Genomic DNA, 18,944 nt, shown 5'->3' with positions numbered 1-18,944 from the left:
TCCCCCATGACCTTGGAAAAGCTGCAACAAAAAAATCTTCCAATTATAAGCTGTAAAGGGCTTTAAGTTACTTGATGTCATCATTTGGCAACTGACAACAATCACATAGGGTTTTCCCTATTCTAGATACTATACAGATGTCAAAAACAATTCAGTTTTTAAGCAAAACACTTTGCTTGATTGCAATACAAAATTTGTTATCTTTCTTAACTAGGGCAAAAAAAAAAGAGAAAATCAAGTCTTCATGTAGAATCGCATTAAGGTGTTACTTCCATTCTTAGCCAACAATAAACAACAGTGTGTGTGTGAGCATGTGTGTATATATGGATGATACAAGTAAATGTTACCTTAGAGAAAAAATAAAGGACCATGATGAATAACCTACTTCCATCTGCCCTGTTGTTTAGAGAACAGTCGAAAGTTATTACACCATTCTTACATACTTAGCAGAGTTTTTACGCCTGGATGGCCTTTCTGACAGACCTGGGATTCTAATCTGAGTCCCTCTGTATTAAAGTGCAAGGGTTTAACTTTTTCAACATCAGGGACTAAACAAAGGCTTTTACTGTACCAGGCTTCCTCAATTCTAAGCCTCGGGGTCCAGCGTCCTGCATCTTTTAGATCTATCTCTGCTTCCACACCTGAACCAAATTCCTTAATTACCTTCTTAGTATTCAGTTAAATTACCCTATTCTATATTACATAACAGTACAAAGAAGAATCTGTTCCATGCAAATGTATTCAGACAGCCCTGTACAACTTCCGCCTGTCTGGTCATTTTGCATACAACATTTTCTGTAGTAATCTTCCACAGCAGCCGATTAGGTTACTACAGGTTCCTACTTTTTTTCTTTTTCCACATTAGCCCCAAATCCCTTTAAAACAAAATGCACTGCTTTGTTTTGTGTTATGAATTAACACATATCAGCCAACAGCTTAGTTTACTACTATGTAGTGAAAATAAGTAGAACAGAGTGGCTGGCTAGTTATATTCTATATTCTCTCTACATAGATGGAGCTCTGCTACTGATATGGATCGCTTCCTCTGTAGCTGTCACACGTCCTTGACAGCTATTCATAATACTCTGATCAATGTAATCTGCCATTATACTTTTAATCCCTATCTTATAAGCCATTAATAGTGCAATTTATACTGAAACGGCAACAAAGCTATGCCAATCAGTCCAAAATTTCTTTGGGTTACTCATTAAACAACAGTCCATCCCTTTCTGTACAGTCAGTATGTCAGCTGGACTATTTGTGGAAGCTAATTACTTTGAGCGGCTGTCAAACCCAGGCTGTCCTTGCTAATGTCTTCCTTCAGGTGTTTGGGAGGGAAAAACACAACCACAATAACACATGTCAGAAACAGACAGTAACACACTGTGTTCTTCTGCAAGCCTTGTATAGTGCAAATCCCTGCTTTCTTGCAAGGCTAATTTAATATTCTTTGAGTCAATTAGAAAGCAGATGAGCTACAACAATACCGAAAATCCAACTATACTGTACAAAATATTTTCAATCCTTTTTCTGGTATTTAACGTTATAACCACAATAAGAAAGTGTTGGGGGTTTATTTGGATAACAATGATGCAATTTCAACTGGATCTGACAAGTATGTAGTTAATAACTAATCCTTTTTGCATCTTTAGCAGAAGAACACCCTGTTCAATAGGGGTAATAACGTGGACAATTCAAAGTCTCTAAATGCAGAGGTTGGGCGATGACAGCAGAGAAAGAGAAAGGGGATGACTATTGTGTTTATCAGTGACAACAGAGAGTCAGTCAGAAAAGAGACACAGTTTGGTTAGTCACACCCTGAAACTGATACAAAGGGTACCGTATATCAAAAGAAGGGTGGCTCAAAAAATACATGATTGGGATGGAATGTTATACCCTGATAATACAAAAGGAAAGAACAATAACTGTACTGCAGGACTGTTCTTTATAAGTATGAATTTATAAAGCCAGGTCTAAGCCAGCCTCATTTGACCTTTGACCAAATTTCACCAACTTTAAGTGCCTCTCAAGCAGGTGGGCATCCAGAATCCCAAATATGGAGGTTTGAATCACTTTAGTATTTTAACAACAGATTGTGGCTCAGCTTCTTACAAGTGCTAAATGCTTTCCTCAAACCTTGGATATAAATCTCTCCCTGCAATCTCTTCATTTGCTTAATGCTTAAATATTTTCAACTTTGATTTTAAACAACTTCAGTGATGACACAACATTTTGTCTATTTAAACAAAAGAGTATTATACATGTCAATGTTCAAGGTTCTTAAGGTGCAGTGGAGATCTTGGAAAAACGGTTCTAGCAAGCTATATTTCTGAACAACCCTTCGGAGCACTCCTCGAAACCAAGCAATGCCGGCAAAACATGTTCGCTTTTATTATGCTGGTGCCTGCAGTTTGGATTATGGACATGAAAAACGCCTTCCAGCCGCCGTGGCAAACTGCAAGGAGGCGACCGGGCCATAGGCTGCTATTGAATGGGATTCCTAGTGACAGTTCACCACCGGTGTAAGGGGTCTGAGCGGCTCCCACAGACATAATATTTGAAGGCAGGATGAACTGACTGCACTGACAATGTTTTTCAGGTGGACTTTCTCACTTCTAAATAGAATCATTAATGTGTCAGGGTATGCGCACAGGGGGGAGGGACAAACAGACGACCATGATTGACGTGTCAGGAACCAATCGTGAAAAACGGACCGTCTTTTGTGATTGGTTGGGGTTATTCATTGATTTCTTACTGTAGCGTGGAACATTTATTTTAATTTCACTTCCAGACCTTCCATTTCACTGCTTGCTAAGCAGCTGTGGGGAGATCTTTAAGCCACATGGTAAAAATGTATCAGAAAAGATCTCCTACTGCACCTTTAAGGAGAAATCAGTTCAAGATTGCCTCTAAATAGTCAACTGAGATCTCATGAAATGTTCTCTCCCTGAAGTAAGTTTGTTTAGCTGTGCAAGACTCTAACTTCACTCTATACCTTTAAACCATGTTGAGCTTTCCTCAGTAAGCATTACATAGTTCGAACTCCTAAAGAATCAACCACCCGGACCCCTTTTTTTCGCTGTGCAAACCCAGGTGAGAGGCAAGGATGGGGAGAAACCAGAAGAGGAGAATGCCAGGTCCATTCTGTGAGCGAGACATTGGTATAAACGGACCAAAAAAAGGCCCCTACTTCCTGTTCTATCGCAGAAATTTTGCTGCAACAAGAGCAAAGTTCCAGGTGGTTCAGGAGACAGATATTAGCAGGACTAATATTACTGAATCTCCTGATAATATTGATATAAAATATTGCATAAATACATTTTTAAAAAGAAATCAAAGTTGTGAGAAATACACACACACACACAAAAATCTGTGCTTTTAATTTTGAAAAAGCTTAAGAAAAAGAGTTTATCACTGAAACAGATTTTGAATTTATACAACTGACTGACTTCCAGAGGATATTTAGTGAAACATGCTGATGCTCAATCACCCTGTAGAAGGTTAAGTATCCTGTTTAAACTCTATGGAGATTCACAACTAAAGACAAGCACAGGAGTTTATATACACTTTTGAAATATGAAACACAAAACACAGTAAACTGTGCCATTAAATTTTTTCAAAGATAACTCTGCCACTAAAGATTGCTATTTTTTTGTGCTTGATATAGGCATCATTGGTCAATGGATAAATATTTTTATTCAGTGTGTAACCATGCAACTCAAAGTGGACCTAAGTGATATCCAATTGAGTAACCTATTAAACTGTTGAAAATCAAATATCTATCCCAGGAATATAGGTTGTTTTTTTATAGCACATAGCAACACAAAATGCACAGAGTACAACAATTTATATATAATCTTTGACATGTTAAAATTGCTACAATGGAAATTAAAAAAAGAAACAAATACATACTTAGGGGGGGTCCAAAAAGAACAGTGTCCAAAGCTTTGAGTTGTAATTTTTGCACATGGCTGCGATCCAGAATCTTCAGAATAGAGACTGTCAGAGTAGCATTCTTTACAGCAAGCCTGAGAGAAAGCAGACACATTTTTACTTTACAGGAAGTAGTGGAAAGGAAGACAACGTTATCCAATTTTTGTTTTCTCAGGTGATTCAAGACAATTTCAAACATATACAATCACATTTAAGAGCAATGATCATCAACAGTGATCATATTGTTTAAACGTATAATTAAGGGAACTGATATTTAAGGTTTCTTTGAAACCTTGGTACAATGTTAGTAGATTAAAAGTAGTTACAAACCAGATATGGGATAATTTAGGTTAATTAAAAAGCACTTAGTAAATTCCTGCTATTGCTTTAAATGCTTCATTCATCCACTACATTAAATATAGCCTTAATTTGTATGGCTATATGGTGGAGCAGTTTGTAGCACAGTTGCCTTTCGATTTGGAGCCTATAAGTTGAATGTTCTCCCTATTCTACTCTCTCTGACTTTCTCCCACAGTCCAAAAACTTCAATCTTAGATATGCATGGCTGTGTGTTACTGTGTCGCCCTGTAATGGACTGGCAATCTATCCTGGGTATACCTCATGACCATGGTGGAAGCAGTGGAAGATGAATAGATGGTTGACTTGATGGACTGACTTAATATGCCCTTACAGAATGTTTTTTTTCTTTGCATGCAGTTAATAGTTGACAGTTGCTAAAATAATTGTCTCATTATCTTTTTTCTTGAAAAAATATTGAAGCCTCCTATTGAAACGGACATCTGTGTTTGACCTACTTTCAGAGACAGAGACAAATTAGCTCATCATAATGGGCCACAGACCAGCGGTTGGCAGACAACAAAATAAGGAAATACAATCATCCACTTAGAGGTATTTACGAATCTTTTTTTCAAATTTCACGTCTTTGAGGGACAGGGCAGAGTCTAGCTTTTGAGTCTTAAGTCTTAATATCTGGAATAATAAATTTTTTAAATCAAATCTATGAGAACTAGTATACCGCTAACCCATCCAAGAATGTTGAGCCGTTTCTCCTAAAACCTTAATTACAACATGATTATTAAATCTTGTAATATTCATTAAAACTCCAATGTGTAGGATTTAGACGAGAGAGAAGACATCAACCCCCATCAACCTTGATACAGGGATCCTACAGCATAAGGCAAGTTAAATTCAAGACTTTTCACAAGAAACACAAGAAAAACCTGCTTGCGACAACTTAACCCAAAGGTTTATTTTAACATAAATGACTGCACTAATGTTTCAAATTTTGAAAAGCTTCCCATACAGGAAGAAAGCTAAAAACACACAAATGACAGACATATTATTTAACTGAATTCACAAACTTTGTTTTAGCAGGGAACAAAACAAATCAGTTTTAAAGCTCCAACATAACCAGTGCTAAGTCTTTTTTGCAGCTATTTTTCTTTGTATCGTTTTCTTAGTATGTTTGATTTGGTGATAAGTGGAGGCGTTGCAGAGACAAGGGTGGAACAAAACTGAGAAATACCAGCTGTTTCTCAGTAACTCCATTTTGAAGCTTTGTGTTTCGCGCTTCGCATGTGCGACTCCACTACCTTAATTCCCATCGTTCCGAGCTTGAATGACTTTTTGCACAAAATACACTGTGCCTTATGTATGTTCCCTGGTTTTAACCATGGAGAAAACTATTGGCTGGAGCCATTTTTCATTTCATTTACACTTGCTCATATTTTCCAGACAAAAAGTTAATAGCGCATCTCCCAAATGTCCCGGCCGCAACAACGCTTTTATTGGTTCAGCTATTTGGACGGAACCAATAATGGCGAGCTGTTATTTTTTTTAAACAAAAAAATAATAATAATGTCCATTTTAATGTTTTATTTATATTACAAAAATAAATCGTAATAAAAATAATCCTATTTATGATGTTTTAAAAATTAAGACCTACGAAAGACTGATTTAAGACATTTTAATACCATTTAAGGCCTTAGTTTTATTTTGAAGAATTCAATGCCTTTTAAGACTTTTTAAGGACCCGCGGGAACCCTGTTGATAAATCTACTAAAATTATATAACGCATGGAAAATCACATAAATGAAAGAAGCATATGGTCGCCTCTGATATGGCATATGAAAAATAATAGCAACTGATAACTGTTGCAACTGAGCTAGTCCAGTTTAGGCAAACAAACTAACCCTCTCTGCCAGGACAAAGCAGCTGCTGCCCTTTTACCAACATAATGCTACAATAAACTTCACTGTAATATTGAGTTCTAAACAGCAAAGATGTTTAAAGTCGTAGGGAAGCGGCGGTTCCTACCGTTACATTTCTGAATTCTGCCGAGTGGTGCCCGACTTTACACGAGAGAATAAAGTGAATGTGATTGGTCGTTTATCAAGAGAGCGGGATTGTTGTGGCGGAAAGTCTGCAAGCAAATTTGATTGTAGCCGGTTAGCAACTTAGTGCTAGTAGGTTTCCAATGGGAAATTACATTGGGACCAAGTAGCATCTAGCAACAACACTGTCAAGGAACGCTATGGACAGCGGAAACATGCAAGAGGAGCAGAGTTTTGTGTCTGAGGTCGTGGATGAGTCTCCTCCGTCATACATTTTTTATTTAGAGGAGGAAAGCAGGGACAAAGTTGATGTGGAAGAGGACGCCAGGATGGCAGAAGCTTGGTTTGATGTAGAAGGGTTACAGACGTACATGTTTGAGCCCTTGCCTCACAACGCTGCCAGTTCTGTTAGCTCTATGCCTGCCGAAGACAGACGTCCATCCGCATGAAAACTGGGACGGAACTCAATAGTAAAGTAAATGACTCTTATTTCAACTGTTGCATATATTTGCTGCAACCTATGTATACAAATGCAATGACTGAAAAAATGTGATTGACAGATGACTGTTGATATATAATTGGCAGCATTTAGGTGTACAGGCTGATGTATTACTAACTGGCCGGCATAAGATAACGGAAAAAACCCCACAGATTTTAAGACAGGATTTTTTTTTTTTTTTATAGATATTTTTTTAAATTTTGGGACAATATCATCTGATAAAGAGTACATTGATATGCATGTTTAAAGGGGCATGCGATTTTTGTTTTTTTTACATTGGGCCCTTAATTATACGTTATTACATCATGTTCTACTCACCTTGGAGCTGTTCTGAAGACATTCCGTTAGGTTATATTCAAGTAACGTCTTCCTATGGGCAACGAGTTAAAGGCACAAACTAAGCTGTTCATAATTTATTCTTCATGGTACGCCAGCATTCATAACATGTGGGCAAATCACTGTCCCCCAGACATCCGCAGTTATATTTTTTACATTTATATACACTCACCGGCCACTTTATTAGGTACACCCTGCTCGTTAACACTTAATTTCTAAGTAGCCAATCACATGGCAGCAACTCAGTGCATTTAGGCATGTAGACATGGTCAAGACAATCTCCTGCAGTTCAAACCGAGCATCAGTATGGGGAAGAAAGGTGATTTGAGTGACTTTGAACGTGGCATGATTGTTGGTGCCAGAAGGGCTGGTCTGAATATTTCAGAAACTGCTGATCTACTGGGATTTTCACGCACAACCATCTCTAGGGTTTACAGAGAATGGTCCGAAAAAGAAAAAACATCCAGTGAGCGGCAGTTCTGTGGGCGGAAATGCCTTGTTGATGCCAGAGGTCAGAGGAGACTGGCCAGACTGGTTCGAGCTGATAGAAGGGCAACAGTGACTCAAATAACCACCCGTTACAACCAAGGTGGGCAGAAGAGCATCTCTGAACGCACAGTACGTCCAACTTTGAGGCAGATGGGCTACAGCAGCAGAAGACCACACCGGGTGCCACTCCTTTCAGCTAAGAACAGGAAACTGAGGCTACAATTTGCATAAGCTCATCGAAATTGGACAATAGAAGATTGGAAAAACGTTGCCTGGTCTGATGAGTCTCGATTTCTGCTGCGACATTCGGATGGTAGGGTCAGAACTTGGCGTCTACAACATCAAAGCATGGATCCATCCTGCCTTGTATCAACTGTTCAGGCTGGTGGTGGTGGTGTCATGGTGTGGGGAATGTTTTCTTGGCACTCTTTGGGCCCCTTGGTACCAATTGAGCAACGCCACAGCCTACCTGAGTATTGTTGCTGACCATGTCCATCCCTTTATGACCACAATGTACCCAACTTCTGATGGCTACTTTCAGCAGGATAATGCGCCATGTCATAAAGCTGGAATCATCTCAGACTGGTTTCTTGAACATGACAATGAGTTCACTGTACTCAAATGGCCTCCACAGTCACCAGATCTCAATCCAATAGAGCATCTTTGGGATGTGGTGGAATGGGGGATTCGCATAATGGATGTGCAGCCGACAAATCTGCGGCAACTGTGTGATGCCATCATGTCAATATGGACCAAACTCCCTGAGGAATGCTTCCAGCACCTTGTTGAATCTATGCCATGAAGAATTGAGGCAGTTCTGAAGGCAAAAGGGGGTCCAACCCGTTACTAGCATGGGGTACCTAATAAAGTGGCCGGTGAGTGTATTTTTTTAAATAAAGTGGAGTGTGTATGATGTCATCCGCGGGCCTGACAGGAGTTGTAATAGGCAGCCACAGGTGGCTTTGCTCTACCCCTTCTATTCATTCGGCTAGCTATTCTAAATCGTTCAATTCCATTTCGAGAGTGAGATCATCTGTGGTAGTAGCAGTAGACATCTTCTAGGCATGTGAGTGAAACTAGAAGCAGTTCAGCGGACAGGAAGAATGAATGGTAGCCATTCATTCATCCTGTCCGCTGGTAGCCAATGGGTCAATGACCCATTGACTTTCAATGAGCGCCAAACGCCACAACCTCCAAGGCACGATTTTCTGTCAGATCGGTAAAATCGGATTTGGTGTGTTCTGGCCTTTTTTTTTTTTTTTTTTTTTTAACAAGAGATAAAGACTGTTATCAATACTAGTGTAGTTTTAAGACACAGGGCACAGGTTAATTCGGAAGCCTTATTTTTTAAGCTTTTAAATCAAAGGTCTTAAACTGGATCACAATCTCATTCCTTACCTTGGCATAACACTTCCATTGAAAGCCAGCTTGCGAAATGCATCCACATACTGAGGCAGTTCCACATAGCTGATGAGCCACTCCCCCACTTTATCTACAGTCCAATTATACACTGAAAAATATGAAGAATGACTCAGTTGAAGTTGTTTAACTGTTCATGCATTTTAGAAAGTTACACTTTAAAAGGGGAAAAAAAAGGTTCCTGAAACCACCAAGAATTAAAGACAAGCAGAGAATCTTTAGCAAAGAAAATGTTCCAGATGCATGTGATGTAAGTCTCTGGGAACTCTCATATCTTTAGAAACAGCTCACAAATGAAAAACAATGTTCATATCAGGTCCCTTTACTTGAATTACAATGGGAACCAATTATTTCTGTATCAATACTAATCGAATTCTGTGTCATTTTCATAGTGTACCATGTTATCATGATATGAAACCAACTACATATCCTGAACAAAAATGCTATAACATTTCATGAACATCCTAAATCAACCTTGGTATAGAATCAAAAACACCTCCTGTCTATGTTGGTACATTAAGATTTAAAAACAAACCTAGCTCAAAAGCCCCAGAGCATTATCTAGAAGCTGCAATGCAGGGTAAGTGAGCACTACAAGCAAAAAATGGTGTCTGAGCAATACATCAGTACAAGATACAACAGAGCTCTCTCTGTAGCAGACAGACCAGCCAGACTAATAATCTGAAGCAGGAGAGAGTGAAAGTGGATTTTGTGCTGACAGAGTCAATGATGTCCACTTTGCTACTACCTACACTTGATAAGACAACTGTTCTTTAGTCCACATGAAATCTAATCAACTGCTCTGGTGCTTCATTATGAGAGCAAGGGGTGAAGCATGCCAGGGGTGAAGCGTGAGCTCAGCTGCGAGTCAAAGAAGTTGTTGAGTAAAGTACTTAAATGTAATATCAACGCTAATCATATTACAGGAAAAAAACTGTATTAAAACTATCAGAACAATGTTAGCAGGAAATACCACTGATTTCCTCTTTTTTTCACACTGTGGAAATCCTTAAAGATGACACAATCAATCCAAATACTGCCAACTGTGTCATTCTGACAAACAGTCTTTCAACAGAAACGGCTAGAACAGAGTTTTAAAGCTGTACCTTCAGAACCCTTCCATGCATTCCACAGATCCTCCACACTAATGAACTGGTCATCGCCATGAAAGCTGTTGTGTTTGGCCTTGGGGTCATGGTAGTTAAGGTCTTCTCGAAGGAACTGCAAGATTACAAGGACTCTTGTTATAAACAAATAACATTTTAAAGAGTAAATCAGCACAAATTAGGTTCCTGCAAAAACTAGCTTAAGGCATTAATTTACCTTTCACAAAATATAAAGAGATGTAAACCACATAACAGTATATATTAAAAATAAGAACTGTATCAAAAAGGTTTAAATTGGGAGTGTTTCATTTTACTGAACCTTTCCAAGAAGATTTTTGTTTATTTTTGGTTGTGTAAAAACAAAGCAAAAAAAGTAATTAGCTGGTAGGAACACTACAAGAAATTTAAAATATAGCAGGTAATTTGGCATGGTGCAGCTACAATTTGTACAAACCATAAAAAGCCCCAAATATAGGTTAACTGTTTCGAAAAGCAACAGATTATCAGATGTCTCAACCGCTACTGCAACATAAATGGTAGCTTATGGATTTGGCATGAATATAATAAAAACAAATGGATACATCCTGTCTCTTATGATGATTCTTAAAGGTAGTGGTGTTGAGATAGTGTGGGAAATGTTCTTGACAAACTTTGGACCATTTATCATAAATAGAGCATTGTGTAAATTCCACAGCTTCTAAGTACTGTTGCTGACCATGTCCACCCAGTTTTGAACACGGTGTACTCATCCTCTGGTGGCAGATCTTCACTATAATAACGCACAATGTCACAAAGCTAAAATCCCCTCAAACTGATCACTTAAAGATAATTCTATTCCATGATCTCTGCCATCAATACACTCCAACAAAAATTTATAAAATAAGTGCATTTATTATTGAATGGAGGGGGTAAGTGAGTCAATAACATACCGTATTTTCACGACTATAAGGCGCACATAAACGTCTTTTTTTCCCCTCAAAATGTGCGGTGCGCCCTATGGTGCGGTGCGCCCTATGTGTGTTGCAACTGCGACTTTTGAGACCACCTAATTGAGGAGATGATAAAAGAGTGGCTGAATGTAAGGAGACCAGGTGTTTTTTTTTTCCACACCATCGCTGTTAATCTGACTCCATGCGTGCCCATCTCACAGCTGATGTGAAAAACATGGTGAAACAAATTAATGCTGTGCTCGCTGTGAACCGGACGCAGCAGGTGCAGCAGAAGCAGCGAGTTTACATGCAAAGTCAACGGTTGACGAGCGTATAGACGCAGCAAAAGGTCCCGCAGCGCGTTTTGAGCGAGTCGGGAGCGCACCGTCAACGCGCTGCTGCTGCTCGAGATGGAAAAAATTGAAGTTTTGCTGCTGGAAGCGCCGCATCAACGAATCAGAGAAGCTGATCTGGGAGCTGACAGCGAGACAGACACATCGCTCTGATGACATATGATTTTAAAGCAAATGAAAGGGCTGGATGGATGAGATGATGAAAGCGTGGCTGAGGGAGGTGTAGGCTATGTGAGGAGACCAGGTGTTTTTTTTCCACGCATCACCATCGCTTTTAATATGTGACTCCATGCTTGCCCATCTCACAGCTGATGTGAAAAACATGGTGAAAAAAAATAAACGCTGTGCTCGCCGTTATCTCGGGGGTCTGACAAAGGAACTTCAACCGCTCGACATCGGTGTGAAGCGGCCGTTCAAAGTAAGGCTGCGAGCGGCGTGGGAGCGATGGATGACAGACGGAGACCACAGTTTCAGGATAAGTGGAAGGCAGCGCCGGGCAAGTTACGCTACCGTTAGCAGATGGATTGCAGATGCTGGACTAGTGTCTGCTGGCTCTGTTGTTCAAGCTTTCGCAAAAGCCGGCATTATTTCTGAGGAGCCGCCCGGCACGGAAAGTGACTCTGACAGCGCAGAAGGGGAAACTGGCATGTCTGATTTAGTGCAGCTGTTTAATTCAGAAACAGAGGATGATGACTTTGATGGGTTTGATTAATACTTTGTAATAAATACATTAATAAAGCACAATCATACTCAGTTTTGCTCCCGCTCTATTTTTCTACCTGAAAACTTAATTCAACAGCAGCCTCTGGGCCGTGTCTCCTCCTCTTCAGCGCGGTGGCTGGCAGGTGTTTTTTTATCTAAATAATCTAAATCTTGCAGCTATATTTGCTGTGATCAGTGGGAATAAAGTAGTTTTAATATGTTTTTAAGTGAGAAAATACACCTGAAAACTTCATAATTGCAGTCAGTTCATCCAGATTATCTATTTCTGTCGGAGGCTCTCAGACCCCCACATACCAGGGGTGCACCGACAGCAGAAATCCATTCATCAGCAGCCTCTAGGCTGGGCAGCCTCCAGGTTCACCGGCGGCTGCTGGCAGGTGTTTTTCATCTAAATAATTTTAGCTGCAGGCACCAGGATACCGGTAATAAAAGCGAACAAATTCCGTCGGCAGGTTTCAGGATTTTAAGTTAATTTAAGAGTGATCACAGCGCACTGTCATCTGCGATGTGTCTGTCTCACGGCCAGCTGCCAGGTTTGATTAATACTTTGTAATAAATACATGAATAAAGCACAGTCATACTCAGTTTTGCCCCCGCTGTATTTTTAAATACGCAGTAGAGGTATTTAAAGGTAGTAGAGGACATGTACCTGTATATAAAAAACGCGCCCTATAGTCCGGTGTGCCTTATGTGTGTGTTAAATACAGAAATGGGACACATAACTGAGAGTGCGCCTTTTAGTACGGTGCGCCTTATGGTCGTGAAAATACGGTAAATTACATTTAAAATAAGAAAAAATAGCAACTGCATTGTCTTATTTCAAGTGTATAGTATATAATAGTATATATCATTATTTATATTAAGAGCAAGCATGCTAATTCCATTGGCAAATCATTTTATTAACCTGCTCAGAATGAGGGCAAACACTCATATTTAGATTGTTTTTTCATTGACAAAAAGGCCATTGTATAGAGCAACACGTGGATTTAGTGACAAAGGTGAGCCTTTCGTCACTGCTGTGGGATTTAGGGATCAATAAAAAAACTAAACAAAAACCTGGGTTGCTGGTGGCATGAACCGGTTTGATATTCTGATGGTATTATAACCAAAAGCAAAAATAAAATAATATGATTACACCTCTAAATTCTGTTGTAATGACATGCATGAATTAAAAAGTAGGAAAATTATTGAATGCTTCTTGATCTTCAGCATAATCACTAGAATCATAAATAACTTGACGATGTAAGCCTTTTTTTAGAACACTTTTAGAAGAAACAGAAATTACAATGAATGCACAGAATGAGCTGCTACAGTCACAGAAGGATTAAGTACTTTTAAATCACTTTTAGATCCTATATTAAGAAAACTCACATAAACATTTTATAATAGATGTATCCTGAAGCCTGTAAATGAGATTAATAAATCATTGCCTTTCTCCACCTCATAGAACCTCAGAACGCTCTGCTTGTAAAGCATTCTGCTTATGATGCCATACCAGGAAGTAAAATGTCCAAAATGTTCTGGAGCAGCTCATCCTTCAAGCTATGACCTTGATCAAATGTTTTATCTTATTCTAAGGCTATCTTTATGAAATCTGACTGGTTGTCATGGTTGCAGGTACCAGTCTTTGAGAGGACAGGGGTGAGGAAAGCCAAACAGTTCTTTTAGAAGACAGCTGAATAAGGAGATTTTTGGTAAAGGCTGCTTGTCTAATCTAATCTAACAGGAATTTTCCTGCGGAAATGGTAAAAATATGCTCCAAGGGCCTCATTGTTAATATTTAGCATTTATAAATGTAGAATAATATGTGACCTTTAAAACTAATCAAATACACAATTAAAAAAATCCAAGGTTGGGGAGGTTCGAGGTTCTCCTCTCCTTCATCCATCATACAACCTTTAGAGCTAGCAGCTACACTGTGCAGTGTTAAGGGAGGGGTTGGATGCTGCTGCTCCCAACCTCTTCACTCTTTCTGATTACATTTATACATGTATGTAAAAAATGGTACGACTGAAAACTTGAGTGGTTTTGAAACCGTGGTATAAAGGGAAACTGGTAACTGGTCCATGCCTAGCTGGTGGTTTAGTGGGTGGTTTGTAAATGCACAAGGCCATCATGTCAACACGGACAAAAATCTTTGAGGAATGTTGCCAACACCTCCTTCAATCTATGAGTCAAAGAGAGATGGAAACAAGGAGTACTGAATAAACTCCCTAGAGTTTATGTCACCCACCTCCATCTAGTAAACAAAAAGAAATAATTAAAACTGATTCAGTGTGATTTCATGTAATCATATCATGTAACATTGAGGTTAATTTTACTATTATTTTACATTTTACTTTATTTTGCACTCATAAAATGTTGCAAGGTATTTTGGGTTTTAAGTACATAAATCATTTTAAAAAACCACCAGAATGGCAGTCATAACCTGACTGGTTCTAAAGCCTCAATAATGACTGTTCACTTGATTTTAGGCCAAACCACCCACCCAACCACCGACACAGTTTTTCTACTTCTTTTTTTTTTTAATGAGCCCCACATAGTACTCCTACTATTGTAAAGTGAACATAAGAAAAAGAGGGTAATAAGCCACCATAATGGTCCTTCCTGACAAAGTGTTGTAGGAGGATTTAACAACTTAGGGCCAAAATAATTGGATATTCTAAATAATAAAATGTCTGACATAATCCAGATCCAAACTCTACTCTTGAAATCCTGCAACAATCTTTGATGTTGATCAAAATCAAATTAGTTTTCTTAAAGTTCAATACACAAAAAAACACAAAAATATAATTCTCAAAATACTAACAACTATTTTTAGTCACATTACTCAGCCCTAGTTTGTGCTAAATCTTAATACATATGTTAAACTGTCTACGAGGATTCTTATGCAAACTTTGACATGTGAGAAGAAACAAACTGAACTTCTCTGGCCTTCATACTAACTAGAACATAACTAGTAATGCAGCAGCATTATAGGAAAAGCAGTCAGCAAAATGTTTTACTAACAACAAGCAGCAGGAAGGTCATTACTAGAACATTATTGTCTCCGTTTGGTTAATTATTTGACAGAACCCTCAGCAAAAACATTACTGGAGCGACAAACGGGGTCAATCTTTCAGATACCACAGCTAAGTTTAGACCTTTGTAAAGCTAGGCTAATTTGACAATTTAAGAGCAAAATGTAGAAAGCAAAAAGAGAATAAAAAAAAAACATTTTAAAGCATGGGTCGTCAACTCCAGTACTCATTTCAACAAACCTGAGTCAAATAATCAGGTAACTAGCAGAGTTCTAAAATGCATAACGAGGAGACAATTCAGCCATTTAATTCAGGTGTGTTAGACCAGGACACATCTAAAGGCTCCTGGACATGTGACCTCTAGAACTGGATTTAGAGATGAAATAAAAATCTCTTCGATAAGGATTCCATTCTTGATGTGTGATTTTCAAGTACTTACTCCATCTGTCTCTACTACGTCTACATTGCCGTTTGCGTCATCATCCATCTGCTTATGGATACTACGGATAGCCTCAAAGGTGAGGATGGCGTTGTCATCTTTGCATAGTGGTTCATCGATACGACAAAAATCTGAGAAAAAAAACAAACAAAAAAACATTAAAACATTTCTTCTTAACAGCTAAAAGTACACTAACGTTTCTAAGTTTAGACAAACAAATGAATGCCTTTAATTTATGAGAACACATGTACACTATATTGCCAAAAGTATTTGCTCACCCATCCAAATTATTGGAATCAGGTGTTCCAATCACTTCCATGGCCACAGGTGTATAAATTCAAGCACCTAGGCATGCAGACTGTTTTTACAAACATTTGTGAAAGAATGGGTCGCTCTCAGGAGCTCAGTGAATTCCAGCGTGGAACTGTGATAGGATGCCACCTGTGCAACAAATCCAGTCGTGAAATTTCCTCGCTCCTAAATATTCCACAGTCAACTGTCAGCTGTATTATAAGAAAATGGAAGTGTTTGGGAACGACAGCAACTCAGCCACGAAGTGGTAGGCCACGTAAACTGACGGAGCGGGGTCAGCGGATGCTGACGCGCATAGTGCGAAGAAGTCGCCAACTTTCTGCAGAGTCAATCACTACAGACCTCCAAACTTCATGTGGCCTTCAGATTAGCTCAAGAACAGTGCGCAGAGAGCTTCATGGAATGGGTTTCCATGGTCGAGCAGCTGCATCCAAGCCATACATCACCAAGTGCAATGCAAAGCGTCGGATGCGGTGGTGTAAAGCACGCCGCCACTGGACTCTAGAGCAGTGGAGACGCGTTCTCTGGAGTGACGAATCGCGCTTCTCCATCTGGCAATCTGATGGACGGGTCTGGGTTTGGCGGTTGCCAGGAGAACGGTACTTGTCTGACTGCATTGTGCCAAGTGTAAAGTTTGGTGGAGGGGGGATTATGGTGTGGGGTTGTTTTTCAGGAGCTGGGCTTGGCCCCTTAGTTCCAGTGAAAGGAACTCTGAATGCTTCAGCATACCAAGACATTTTGGACAATTCCATGCTCCCAACTTTGTGGGAACAGTTTGGAGCTGGCCCCTTCCTCTTCCAACATGACTGTGCACCAGTGCACAAAGCAAGGTCCATAAAGACATGGATGACAGAGTCTGGTGTGGATGAACTTGACTGGCCTGCACAGAGTCCTGACCTCAACCCGATAGAACACCTTTGGGATGAATTAGAGCGGAGACTGAGAGCCAGGCCTTCTCGTCCAACATCAGTGTGCGACCTCACAAATGCGCTTCTGGAAGAATGGTCAAAAATTCCCATAAACACACTCCTAAACCTTGTGGACAGCCTTCCCAGAAGAGTTGAAGCTGTTCTAGCTGCAAAGGGTGGACCGACGTCATATTGAACCCTATGGATTAGGAACGGGATGTCACTTAAGCTCATATGTGAGTCAAGGCAGGTGAGCAAATACTTTTGGCAATATAGTGTATCTCAATTAAAGATTTAGTATACATCTTTGTGGATGCAGTACATTGTAACATATATGAGCTGATTATTTCTGGTTGCTAACAATTCCAATTTATAGAGAATGGACAGCCAAGTTTTGTATCATTTAAAAGGAGACCATTAAACACCATTTAATAGATTAACCAAAACTAGCAATACAAAAGGCTCCTCAAATAATAAATCACCGACAATTTTTCCTGGAACTCAAAGAACTTTGGATTCTCCACTTATCTTCTGGTTCTGCAAAATAAATCCTTAAAAGAAAGTCAAATCCATTTCTATCAGAAAAAAAGGACTTTAGTCCAGTGAGCAGAAGTTTCTGTGTTGGTTTTTAACCATTTCAAGGTTGGTCTAGAGTCTAAGGTTGGCTTATCACAAAGAATCTGACATTTAGCCTTTGTTCCCACTGATGGTCTCAAGTCACATTTTTTTAAGAAAATCTGATGTTTTTGCAATGTTGTAGGGCTGGATTAAAAGGCAAAAACTTAAGTTTTCTTAACTTTGGTCAATACAATAAAATAAAATATAAATAATCCAAAATAAAAGCCTCTGAAAGATTGCCAAAAATGCTCACGACTGAATTTTTTACAAATGCGGGAAAGTTGTATTAAAAGTCGTAGGGAAGCGGCTGTTCCAACCATTGCATTTTTGAATTCTCCCGAGTGGTGCACGACTTTACACGAGTGAATAAAGTGAACGTGATTGGTCGTTTATCAAGAGGGCAGGATTGTTGTGGCGGAACGTCCACAAGCAAATTTGAAGATGCCTCCGGTGTCTCGGAGGCATCTTGCTAACCAGTTAGCAACTTAGTGCTAGTAGGTTCCCAATGGGAAATTACATAGCGACCAAGTAGCACTAAATTGAAACTTAGAAATGATACTGTCAAGGAACGCTATGGACAGAGGAAACATGCAAGAGGAGGAGAGTTTTGTGTCGGAGGTGGTGGATGAGTCTCCTCCGTCATAATTTTTTTTTTTATTTAGAGGAGGAAAGCGGGAACAAAGTTGTTGTGGAAGAGGACGCCAGGGTGGCAGAAGCTTGGTTTGGTGTAGAAGGGTTACAGCCGTACATGTTTGAGCGCTTGCCTCAAAAAGCTGCCAGTTCTGTTAGCTCTACGCCTGCCAAAGACACAGACGTCCATCCCTGTGAACACTGGGATGTAACTTAGTGGTAAAGTAAATGATTCTTATTTCAACCGTTGCGTATATTAGCTGCGACATATGAATCAATATGCTATTACCGAAAAAATGTTATTGACAGATGACAGTTGATATATGATTGCCCGAATTTAGGGGTACAAGCTGACATATAATTACCTGGCCTGCATAACAGAAAAACAAATAAAAAAGAAAAAAAATTCACTGATTTTTTTTTTTTTTTTTTGAAATTATCTAACTTTTGGGACAATATGGTCTGATAAAGAGTACATTTATATACAAGTTTAGGCCAGGATGATTTGAAATTTAAATATGACTTCCCTACGACTTTAAAGAACACTTAAACTTCAATCTCTTCAAAAGTAGGTTCAAAAACCATGTATTTGATAAATATGCAAAGGATAAGAAATGATGATGATTATGAATTTTCAGGATCATTCAAATAGCATACTGGCTTTATCATATCTGTCTGATGAAGTTGATGCACAAAGGCATGCATTGTATGCATGCCTGTAAGTATATCCATTGTGAAAAATGGCTCCTATTAATCATTAAAGCCATCTTCTCTGCTGGTATGCGTACACACATTTACACCATTGTGTATAGGCGCTTATGCATGCTTGAATGATACACTATGAGTAATGAACAGTAGAGCAAAAAGATTTGCTAT

At 39.2% G+C, this 18,944-nt stretch overlaps 1 protein-coding gene across 3 annotated transcripts in view; it reads right to left on the bottom strand.

Moving 5' to 3' along the window:
- The window catches only part of stim1a (stromal interaction molecule 1a), a 41,232-nt gene that overhangs the window by 15,013 nt on the left and 7,275 nt on the right, over positions 1-18,944 (bottom strand). For all 3 annotated transcript variants that reach the window (XM_038291982.1, XM_038291980.1, XM_038291981.1), the window contains exons 3-6: positions 15,601-15,731; positions 10,137-10,251; positions 9,010-9,121; positions 3,913-4,028 (exon numbers count right to left, since the gene is read on the bottom strand). In XM_038291982.1, coding sequence (XP_038147910.1) covers positions 3,913-4,028; positions 9,010-9,121; positions 10,137-10,251; positions 15,601-15,731 — 474 coding nt within the window. The remainder of the gene's footprint in view (positions 1-3,912; positions 4,029-9,009; positions 9,122-10,136; positions 10,252-15,600; positions 15,732-18,944) is intronic.

The sequence above is a fragment of the Cyprinodon tularosa genome, unplaced genomic scaffold (genome assembly GCF_016077235.1).
Source record: "Cyprinodon tularosa strain WSP-4 unplaced genomic scaffold, ASM1607723v1 ctg305, whole genome shotgun sequence".
In the NCBI taxonomy this organism is placed as follows: Eukaryota; Metazoa; Chordata; class Actinopteri; order Cyprinodontiformes; family Cyprinodontidae; genus Cyprinodon; species Cyprinodon tularosa.
The sequence above is the reverse complement of the archived record's forward strand: the minus strand, read 5'-3'. Positions and strand labels throughout refer to the sequence as shown.